Genomic DNA, 12,142 nt, shown 5'->3' with positions numbered 1-12,142 from the left:
GTATGTCCAAATATGACTTAAAAATTTGGATATCAAGGCAGCTTTACTCCAGTAGAAGTTTATGGTGATTCCTTATTCACAAAAACACTGTGAAATGTCAGTTGGTTTTTAATATAATTCTGTATTTATAATAAAAAAATTGTTGACTGCTTAAATGCAAGATGTACTTTCCACTGACTTTCACAGGGTGCTAGACAAATACTGGAAGTGCACTTCTCCCTCATATATAAATAAGTAAATGCTTCTAGATTATTAAAACGAAGCTGCTACTTCTAAAGTTTTACCACAGCATAAATCATCCTTCAACCCCTTCTTTCATTCTAACTTTGAGTTATGCACTTTAAGGACCCTAGATTTAGCAGAAGGTTGAGACATAATGGGAACTTATGAGACTTATGAGAATTCCCATTATGTCTCAACCTTCTGCTAAATCTAGGGTCCTTAAAGTGTATAACTCAAACTTTCTCCCACTGGATCTGTTTTTTGTTTGTTTGTTGATTTGGAAATAGCAGCTTGTTGTCTTATGAAACTTACCTTTTTCGATTTGCTGAACTTCCAAAAAAAATATCATACTCTTTGTGTGGTCCTTACTTAGTTCCTCAGGTTGACATTTTCAGAGGTATAAAGGGCAGTTGTTTCGTTGCTCCTGGGAGTTGAGGATCCTATTTATGTTTATGCTCTGGAAAACCTTTCCTTCCCTCAAAATTGAAACTTAATATGTGTGCTTGGTGAGAACTGTTTTCTTTGTCCTAACTTGTTCAAGTAAAATTAGTAGAACCTGTTACAATTAGCAGAGCAGCTAAGCCATGAAACACTTCAACCCATCGTATTTCCTTCAGAGTAGACAGAGAGCACATTTGAAGACTGAGTATTGCCTGAATAGTCCACATCAAGATTTCCCACTAATAATATGGAAAGTGCAGTTGCAGTTTTGGAAATCGGCCTATAAATGTTTCTTTCATACAAAAGGGATTGACATGCTGTACTCATATTTTTACATAAGAAATTTGGACATATTTGGGAGATAAAACTTAGGTAGTCCTTGTGTCAGAAAATTAAAAAAAAAAAAAAAAAAAAAGTGTTTCAGAGGGGGAAAAAGAAACATCCTAGAACTGTGACTCATTACATTTGCTTAATTACTTCAGCAGGAATAACTAAACCAGGTTGGTCTTTACCTGTCTTTTCTCCCTCCTTATTTCCTGCTGCTAATACTTTCTCTGTCACAATGCATCTTGAGTAGTAAAAGAAGAATGCAATAATAAAATAGCATTTTTCAAAATTCAGAAGTTTTATTTCTTTCTTAGAATAGAACAAATTCTGAGGGCTTTTAAAATAACCCACTGTAAGTATAATTAGTTAAAATTAATGAATTTTACTTGAATTGTATCTATCCACATCATCCCAGAAGGTTCCAAGACCTTGTTCTGTGACCTGTTAGATGACTTTTGAGAGAAGTCATCTCTCAATGAATGTATGTTCAGATGACTTTGTTTTCAGTGCCTGTTTATGGAAAATCTATCTAGACTTCACAGTAACCTGTAATCCAGACTTGTAAATCTCTGTCAGTTTTCATAGACTTTTCTGGATTTCATTCGGATACATCTGCTTGATATTTTTTTTAAATGGACCCTTTTCAAAAATTGACAAGTAGGAGGAAAGATTATTTACTGTGCTGTAGGTATGCACTAGACAAATTAGACACAATCTCCAAAACACTCCTTAGCACTCTGCTGGTCAGAGTTTCTGCGTGTGAAAATGTTTACAGAGATGTCAGTAAACAGCTGTTGGTGCTGCTTTTTTTTCCTTTTATGTCTTCTGTTTCTGTAGTCTAGACATAAAATATGCACATGTGGCCCTTTTTGTGTGTGTTTCAGTGGAAACAGTATGTTTTGAAGACTCACCATTGTAGTTGGATTAAAAAACTACTTACTTTTGCATGGTTAGATTCTGCCTTATTATTTAGCTGTTTTGTTACTGCATTTTTTTTAAATCAGAGAAGGCCAACTAATGTCACTGAACCATTTAAACATGATTAATAGCTAAGCACAGTAATACGTGAATATTTTTTTTTCTTCTCTTTAAAATGAAGGACCGTTAATTTTATCACCAGTTATAGAAATGAACGAGTGCCATGCCCTGCTTTTCCATGTGGAAGGTTTAGAATAGTAATGGCAGTATCAGCCTAAGTCAAGTTCCTGATGTTTTTCAGCCAACACTTGCAATGTAGCTCAATTTAAGACATTCACCGTATGCAATGTCTTAAATATTGTATGTATGTAATCTCTGTATGTATGTAATCTCTGTAATCGTATGTAATCTCTTCTTCCAGAAAGTAAAGAACATCAATGTTTGTTTCACTTTGGAAATCAATTCTATCTTCAGATTAAATATGCCATTGTCAAGGCGATCATGGTGGAAAACTATGAGAATTTTTGGAACTAGACTAACATTTCAAATTAGACTGATGGTTGGGTATTTTTTTCTTTGTGAATTAACGGTTTAATAAAAAATTCTCAAGTGGATTCAGTAAGTAAGCTGCTATATCACTTGGCATACATACAAGATTTTTGTATTTTTCCCTTTGCAGTTAAGTTACCAACTTAAGGTGGGTATCATGTACTGCAAAACTGGGCAAAGCACAGAAGAGGAGATGTATAACAATGAATCAGCAGGACCAGCCTTTGAAGAGTTTCTTCAGCTCTTGGGAGAACGAGTTCGGCTCAAGGGATTTGAAAAGTATCGTGCTCAGCTGGATACAAAGAGTAAGAGACTTTGTATTTTTCTCTTAAGTGAACAAAATACATAATATGGTTGCAAATTGAATTTTTGCACAGAATTGCTAAAAATAGCCTCTTCGCTATGGGAAGACAGTTGCTCAATATTGGAAGCGAAAGCAGAGCAAACACTTAATTTGACCCATACCCATATGGTTTTTCAACTCTGATAATTACTGGATTTTTATACTAATTTCATATGAAATTGTCACTAAAGCTGCAACATGAAACCAGTAGACTGTGGAGCTGTTATCAGCATCTGAAACCCATTATCAGTATTTTGTAAAGAGTAATCAAAACAGTTGGTATGCAATTAATTTTTGAATAATGTGCTAATAGACTGAGTCAAAAAAAAAAAAAAGTTTTGAGAACCCGTCTTTGTAATTGCACCTCGATGAGTTGATCTGTTGTTTTTATGCAATGTCTGTTGCATGTACTTTCTCCTCTAAGCAGTTTTTCCTGCTATCAAATGTATTCTTCCCTCTGTGATATTTCTTCTGATTTATGGAAATAAAAATGTATTTGACAGTTTTAATCATAAAACATTGCGACAGAAATGCACAGGAAAGGTAATTTGAGGTGACAGTAACTGAAAGAAATGCTCGTGTTTTGGAATCGAGTTTGTGAAATACCTGTTTATCAGCTAGTACTAGTTTATTGAATTTGTAAATCTATTTAAAAATACTCCAGAGACAACTTTGACCTGTCTTTCTATGGGCATTGGCACTAACCAACTCCTATGGAGATCTCTTGCTATTTTGCTCACTTGCAGCATAGGAATTTAAATAAGGAGTTGAGACATGACAGCAGAAAACATTCATCAACTTCAGTGCAGCAAAAATTGCTTTTGGCATGGTTCTCCTATGACAAATTCAGTAACTTGCTCTGCTTTAGTGCTCCAACATTCTACCTTGTGTGCTTGGTTCTTGCAGGGATCATGTTGCCATCTCCTCATGTTGTTCTTGATCAGCCAAAGCATTACTACTCAGAGTTAGAAAATTTCCCATGATTTTAAACCGAGATTAATACCCGTGCTTCACACGTTTGCCATTAAGCCACCTCTTTTTGTTGCAATGCTCATGATACCCTTTGTTACTTTTACTCTCTTGAGTGCATTTACACGTTGCAGTTCTCCTCTGTGTTTTTCTGATGTTAACCTTAATTAGCCAAGTTGCTTTTATTGATGTGGGATGTGTGGATTTTCCTACTTCCCCCCACATGTGCAGTATTACCTGGTAACCTTCCTCTGCACTTGTCCCAGTTTGAATTCATTCTCTTTAATTTTAGTGACTACGATTACATACGCTATTCCAAATGAGAGTCAGACAGTTTTTTGCCTGTACTGGATATGTAATACAGTATATTCTAGGGTTGGATTTTCCTTTTTTGTTACAAAAGTGTTAGTTTGCCAATTATAAAAATAAGCCAAGTCAAAAATCAAATGTGTATAGAAAACCAAAAGTATTATTTATTATTTCATCACTTCTGGTTTTATATTGTGACCTCCTTGTTATTTTCAGTAGGTGCAGTAAAATACAACTTTCCCTTCCTTTTAGTTTAGTTAGTGTAAGACATCTGAAAAGAAAACAAAAAGCTGTGGACTCCCAGCTTCTTTGGTGACAGTCCACAAATTGTTTTCTAGTACATGTAAATGCTGTATGATTCAGGGTTCACTCATCTGATAAGATATACCCATTAAAGCTGCAACTGCCCTAGGTACTTGAAATTCTCTCCCAAAGAGTAGAATATCCCAGTAATATTTTAGTTCCTTCTTGTTGCTTCTGACTTCGGGAAGGAACCTTGTCAAGTTCTGATTTTATGTACTGCAATACACAACCTGTTGGGTGGACATATATATACACACTTTGAGTTAACAGAATCTCTCCTAGTTTTAAGACGTATTCTCTTGTGGTAAAACTTTCCTACTCCATGCTGAGAGCTTAAGTTTTTTTCCCACTTCTCAGCAGGTTATGCACCCAATGGACTACCTGTTCTAAAAATACAAACTGTTTGCTGTGATCAGAAGGAAGGGGGGATGATAGATAAGTGGGAACTGCTGCTTTCATGAAGTGTTTCATAAGTTTTGTTTCAGGCAAGGTTTGCAAGTTCTCGTGTGCAGGAACTCACCAGCTGGAACTGCACGAACTCCTCAGTTTCCTGAAATCTTTAGGGTTAAGTTGTCCACAGGATCGCTGAGGAAACATGAGGACTACATAGCATGCATGAGTTCTTAAAGATGTTTCAATACCAGCAAATGCGAACAATGGAAACAGATTTTTGTAATTCATCTTAATGGAGCTGGGTTTTCCTTTGTGCCAACATTCAAAGCACGGATTGGAAGTGGTGGAAGAAAAGATAGGTGTTTTGTGGGCACAACACCTAAGCTCTTTGGATAGCTACATCCAGGAACTGTTAATGTATTTTTTTACGCAGACATAGATTATTAAGAAACATCTGCTTGGCTGAAGGTGTCCAGCCTCTACTACATATTTAGTAAAGTGATTTTGAGGTTTCCATAATTGAATGAATATTTAATTTGATATAGCATTAAGAAGCAGCAGCATAGGTAGGAAGGAAGCACAAGACTTAGAATAGCTGCCCAATGGTGGAACAAAAGCAAAGCTTTCTTTGGCTGGAGTGACAGTCTCAGAAACCTGTCTCTTTGAGAACGGTACAGAAAGCCTTGTGAGGCATTCCAAACAGCGTAAGGACACCTGTATGAAACAAGCAGGAATGTAATTAAAATCAGGTTAATGCTGGGGTGTTGTTCCACTGGGAGTTCAATTCCTTGATGAGGAGCTGAAGTTCACAGTAAAAGTAGAAGTAGCTGTTTTGGGAGCTGTTGGTTCGCTCTAACGTAGGTCAGGGCTTTGCTGCCCTGCAGTCCTGAGGCCATGCATCCTGCTGCTCATCGTGAGGCTGCTCGAGCCTTGGCAGGCGCTGTACGCAGCTCCTAGGACTTGCAGGTGGCTGAGGAGCTGTGAGTTTCCTCCTGCTCAAGAGCAGCTGTGTGTTGAGGTGTGGGCAACCCATGTACAGGCAGGACGTATTTAATAGTTACTGTAAGTATGTAACCTGTCTTTTCTGCCCTGGTCCTGACACACAAAGCCTGTGCAGGAAGAGGCTGTGGTTTTGCTGTGACTTGGGTTTATAGGGTTTTATTTTAAATGCTATCATATATAGAGGCCCACACCTTCTCCCTTTTCCAGCTCTGTGCTCTTGCGTTGCTGGAGACCACCATTGTGAAATAGTTCTTCTGTTCTCATTATTCAGGAAGTTTTCCTGAATGAAAATTGTGCTGTGCCAGCACAGCTGGTTGCAGAGATGCTCTTAAAAACAGATGTCTGTTCATTAGCGTGCAAGAAAGGTCAGAGCAATGAAGGCTACTTTGCTGGTTTCTGTACCTTTGGTAATACTTTGCAGAATAGGAAAAAGCAGATGCATGATGTGAGACGGGATGGAAGACTTTCTCAGTGTGGAGAGAAGCTGATTTGTATATCTACTGTGGAAATACAAGACTTCTGTATTTTATGCAAATTTGGTAATTTCACTATAGCAAAAGGCAATTTCAGAACAGTTGTTCTTAGAAATTTTTAGAATTAGGGGCCTAATTGGTAAGTATCCGTAACTGAGCCAATTTTTAAAAGAAGGAATCTCATGCATCCTATTAACGGAAAGCCTATTTAAGTATACTGGATCCGTCAAGGGCTTTAGCTTTGGAGCTTCGCCAGTGCAACAGTGGAAAAGAACTGCTACTTTTAAAGTTTTGTTTGTGTGTTTTGAGCATTACCAGAGGGGAAGCAGTCTATCTCCTGGCAGCCTGCAGACTTTGGATAGGAAATAGAGCTTGAAAAAGTCAGCTCTCCCACGGTTGCTAGGAAGTTTTTAGGCATCACTTGAAAGTAATAAATACCACAGCAATCTTTGGAATTATAACTTCAGTCATTTGACTTTGTTTTTTCACTTGTCATACATGCTTTATTTCCCTTCCCCCTCCCTCAGTCATATTTCTCAATACTTCAAATTAGTAAATGAAATCGGGTAATGCAGGGCCTGGTAAACTGACCTGTGTGTTCAGCAGAGCCACAGAGTGGTTGGTGCAGGAAATAGAGGTCATAAACTCTTACAACTTATATTAGTTTAAAATCCATTTGATGAGATGAGCAGTTTAGCTACAAATGCTGAGTTTCTGGATTAGGTGTTCATGTTGTATGACTTCTGGGTTAAGACATCACAGTATTAAAACAAGATAGAATATATTAAACAGATTACGAATTTAGGGAATGTGTGGACTACAAACTGATGTTCGGTTTAGAGGCTGTTAATAAACTACAATGTTTCAAATGAAATAATTACCTTGCACTTCTTAACTTGTGCTATATTACGTCTTTTTAACCACGTGTAAGTAAGCATAGATTTATTATTGGGTCAGAGACATTCACTGGGAGGCTAATGACAAAGAAAGATCAGAAGTTCCTGGGAGTGCTTAAAAAAACTGACATGGAGAATGGAGGGAAGAGGGCATCTGAATTTCTGTGTGTTTGTATTACACAAATGTTTGTGTGTTACAAAATAAAGGACTACTCAGAAAAGGTGTCTGAAAGTGACTTGGCTATTACAGCAGTCAAACATGAATGAATGCTCGGTGTAGTCCTTGTGTGTAATGGAAAGGGACGCAGGTTTGACAGGTGCTGGCTGAAGATGGGCCAATAACCAGGAGAAACTAGGAAATAAGCCAGGGCTGTTAAACAGCAAATGTGAATTGGAGGAACATAAAGCTCTGAAGCTTTTGTTCTTGTGCTGCTTAATTGTGAGCACTGCTGCAGTTTGTAGTAATGGCTGTTCTTTCTTCTGCCCAATTGGTATAATTTTTTTTGTTTCCCTACAATCCTTCACAACATATTTTCCTTCTAAACACTGAGATGGATTTTCTACTCTTACTGATTTTTATACAGTTTCCTAGCACACAGTTTTAAAAAGCTGCTTAGGAGCATGCTGGCCAAGTCAAGTGGCTTCAGTAAGGTTCTGCTTAATAATCGGAGTAATTGAATATATCACTATGAGCGTAGCCTTCTTATTGAATTTGCAGAACCAATACTGTTGTGGGATTTCTGTGCATCTCGAGGGAGGAAGGACAATGAAGAAAGAGCCCTCTGCAGGGCTCCATTCATGAAAGTTGATAGTTTGGCTTAGACGCATGGGTATTGTTCTAGTGTAGCATTTTCAATAATGAGTCAGAACTGCTTTATTCGGTGTTATCTCCTGATAAGCTCCCCCCTTAATATTTTTTTGTGTTATTTATCAAAGTTTATGTACAACTGTACAAATTTGCATATGGGTTGGGGGGGCAGTAAGGAGTTACGCTGATGTTTGGGTGACTTTCAAGTGCATCTGTCTCCTTCAGCATGTGCCGTAATGATCAGGCAGATGATGCAAGCTGCTGCGAACTGAGTGCAAGAAGAAATGATTCCACTTCAGCTGTCATGCTGTTGTAATTAGCATTAAAAAGAAAATATTCAGCAGATAGCTAGTTTCTTTTTTTTGTAGTTGCAATGTTGAGTGTTGGAAAAGACAGCCTTTGAAACATTTTCTGAGTTTTTTGATAAGATTCTAGAAACGCTTTTTTTCTCTTCACCTTTTACTAAATATAGATAATTTAGAAATGCAAAATCTCTGTGCAGCTCTAATGTAGAAATTTTTGCATTTAATTTTATGGATGATGTTGCAGTTTTTAACTGATACAAATGCTTCCTTTATTTTTCCAAATTTAACAGGAAAATAGAAATTTTTGTTAAAGCTTAATACTCAAAATCTAGGTAAACAATCAGTGCACTTTACTGTATACTAAATACTTCACAAACCTCAGAGCTATCATTTCCTTAGTAACATGATCTGCCAGTAAAATATTCCAAGGTGTAGTGTTTAACAGTTTATCTTTTTTTTTGTTATAAATAGCTGACATTATGTAAAGTAGTGGCATGTTTATATAACTTCAGATAACCAGAATGCTTTTTTTTCCTATATGTAAATTAGTTATTTTTAAAATTTTATTTGAAAATTGGCTTTTTGCACTGTAGATAGCAATTATGTTTAATAGAGTGTGTTTACTGTTTTGGCTTTAAACGTATTATTTGTTAAATCAATGGAACACTTTTCAGGGTGTTTTTTTTTTTTTTTTAAGATAGAAAAAGTAAAAATGAAAGTTCCCAATTTGTCTGTAACCAAGTGTTGTCTTCAACCAACACTTTGTAAACTTTAATTATCCCCTTCTTTTTTTTTCTTCCTAAACTTCATAATCCCAGTTTTTATCATTTTCTCTCCACATGGAAGTCTCTCCATCCACGTATAATTATTTTTGTGGCCTGTTTCTGGATCCCTTCTATTTCTTCTATAACTTTTAAAATAGGGTGGCCAGAGCCCAAACCAGGTGAGAGTACCTTTGATTAATATACCAGCATTATAGTGTCATTGTCAGCTTTTTCCACCATCATCTGTAAGCATGCAAACACCCCATTTTTGACTACTGCTTTCCATTAAGCACTGCTTTTAGTGAAGGCTATTTTTTTGAGTTATTACAGTTAATTCAGAGTCCTGGTATTTATGTTTAAAAGAACCCTCTCTGTTCTTTCACATATTGTGCATTATATGTCCATCAGTTTCCAGTTACGCATGAGATCATTGTATGCGTTCCCAGTATCTGTCTGCCATCCTTTTCAAGTCCTTTTTGCATTCTGTGCAGTTCAGTTTCATTCTGATTAGCCTGAGATGCTGGATGGTGTCTGAAAACCGTGACATCTTGCTACTCACATGTTTTTTCCAGCATATCAATAAGCTTATGTCACACAATTTCCGAAGAATCTCTCCAAGTATCGCAATGCACTGTATTTTTGAACTGAGTTGAAAGTTGGCTGTTGGTTTGTTCTGTTGGCTTACTGCTCTACAAAAGCACTTCTCCATTTCTGGGTGACTTTTCTGAACTCTGCTGTCTCTGCAATACTGTCAGAGTTGGGTTTCTATCCTTATGCCTCCCCAAAAAATCCCCCCCACACATCAAGTTTTTAGAAACGCAGCAAAGGGTGTAAAAGTAGAGGTGAACTAATGGGCGAGTGACTTCCTAACTGTGCAGATCCAGACTAGCCTACCAAATGAAACCAGATTGCCCCATTGTTTTAACACAAACTAGGAAACTTCTATTTAACTGCATCATATGTAAATTAATACATTTACTGTGAGGAATGCTTTTTTATTATATTACATTACTCTGTATCTTAGCACTTTTATACACATGTAAATCATGTGTGTTTGTGGAGGTTAATACCCACCTACATTTTATAAATACAGTTTGTGCTTCTTCTCCATATGTTGGTCATTTTTCATGCTTAAATGGGCTTTTTTCAGGATATTCTGATATTCTTGCTATTCCTAGCAAGTTCATCTTTGTGTCATTTTGCTTAGGCAGGTGAATAAACTCTGGGTGAATTTTTATTTGCCTTTATGTAAGCTAGGATTGAGGATGAATAGGAATTCTCATCTTGCCAGATGATTTTGTTGATAGTAAAGAAACTTGATTTTTTAACTCCTTTTAATAATGCTTTTATTTTTTTTCTTTAATTGAAGCTGATTCAACAGGTACTCACTCTCTGTATACAACCTACAAGGACTATGAAATCATGTTCCATGTATCTACTATGTTGCCATACACTCCAAACAACAAACAACAGGTAAGGTGGACCATGTCGAACAATTAATTTTTCCTGTCTGAAAAGTAGTTGAACTAATGAATAATTATGACAACTTTTATTTGTTACCAGCAAATGAAGCACTTAAAGATCAAAAGTAAAACTGGCCATCTCTGTGTCAAAAGATGAGCAAATCAGGTCATTGTAGGTACACCATAGCTATATTTTACTACAGAGGACTGTTTTCTATTTCACTATGGATTATTTAATAAAACTTTAATGATGTCAGTAGCACATTTGTATTTCATATATGAGGTCATACCTTAAGTCCAAAGGGCCATAGTGTACACAAAGTAGTTTTCTAACTTCTGCAACAATGTCAATTATACTTCAAGTATTGCATTCAGCAAACTGTAATGTGTGTTGAATCAGAGGTGATGAGTGGGTGGTACAGCACACTGCATAGCCATTTGAAAGAAGACGAGACAAAATCCTTTAATTTTTTATTTTATTTTTAACATATGAAGAGCTATATAGACTGATCTGCTTTGTTACTCTAAAGCACTTGTAAAAAGAGAGAGACAAACTAAACAGGTGACTGCTTAAAAACAATAAAAAATGGCATTTCTTCTGTGCTTCACTTGGACTACTGCAGTTAAGTAATATTACAGTCTCAAGTTAATGGAGAGAAATAGAGACGTTTTCCTTTCAGAGAAAAAAAACAAAGGCCAATAAGGATCCCATGACACCTTTTATAAGAACAGATGTTAATCCAAGTGTCCTGACCAATTTACAAGTTAAATAATTACATTGTACTTATATAAATTCTCCTTCTGATACATTTGAATGAAGTTAATTATATTTTCCTTTTTAAATATTAGGCCATGTTGTTGCAGAAGGTGTGTTTCCATTTTAATCTAAAAATTGTTAGTTTTATTCTTTTACACATTATTCTTTTTAGCTTGCTTTTGTATACTAAATATTATACTTTTTTTTTTTTTATCTTTACTGTAGTCTTGCATTTACTGAAAGAAGCCTATCAGAAAATTTTTATAGGCTGTTTTAAGGACAATGACAACTTTTTTCAACTTGATTTAGAACCTAACTTCTGGCTTGTGGAATTGTGTGAAGCATGGAATGTTTTCCAGCTTCTGTCTGTCACTGATGACTGATTACATACTAGCAGGTGTTTGTTGTTTTTCTCATTTTTATTTATATTAAACTTTCCTCTTCTTTATATACGTATATTAGATGTAGAAATGAAATTGGTATGGAAATAAATGCCCATGCCTGAAGTTTGTTAGATAAATAACTAACATTCTGTTACTTAGCATGTAAATCCTTATCTGTTTTGGTTTTCAGCTTGAAATATAAAATTGAACAATAGTAATTGAAAATAATGAGAAATAATTGAAAAAATGTGAGAAGACTTATTTAACCTGTGTTTTTTTTTTTAAGCTTCTGAGAAAACGACACATTGGAAACGATATTGTGACAATAGTTTTCCAGGAACCTGGAGCACAGCCATTCAGCCCAAAGAACATCCGATCCCACTTCCAGCACGTCTTTGTCATTGTGAGAGTACACAGTCCCTGTACCGACAGTGTGTGTTACAGGTAGCTGTTACTAGTTTCACTGAAAACATGGAATTGAGTGTAAATGGAGGTGTAGTTCCTTTTTTTTTTTTTT

General features: G+C 36.1%; 1 protein-coding gene across 13 annotated transcripts in view; it reads left to right on the top strand.

Moving 5' to 3' along the window:
• The window catches only part of SIPA1L1 (signal induced proliferation associated 1 like 1), a 203,295-nt gene that overhangs the window by 144,299 nt on the left and 46,854 nt on the right, over positions 1 to 12,142 (top strand). For all 13 annotated transcript variants that reach the window (XM_068684108.1, XM_068684113.1, XM_068684112.1 and 10 more), the window contains 3 exons: positions 2,588 to 2,762; positions 10,392 to 10,495; positions 11,912 to 12,069. In XM_068684108.1, the coding sequence (XP_068540209.1) occupies positions 2,588 to 2,762; positions 10,392 to 10,495; positions 11,912 to 12,069 (437 nt within the window). The remainder of the gene's footprint in view (positions 1 to 2,587; positions 2,763 to 10,391; positions 10,496 to 11,911; positions 12,070 to 12,142) is intronic.

This window comes from Anas acuta, chromosome 5 (assembly GCF_963932015.1).
Source record: "Anas acuta chromosome 5, bAnaAcu1.1, whole genome shotgun sequence".
In the NCBI taxonomy this organism is placed as follows: Eukaryota; Metazoa; Chordata; class Aves; order Anseriformes; family Anatidae; genus Anas; species Anas acuta.
This window is presented reverse-complemented; position numbering and strand designations above follow the sequence as displayed.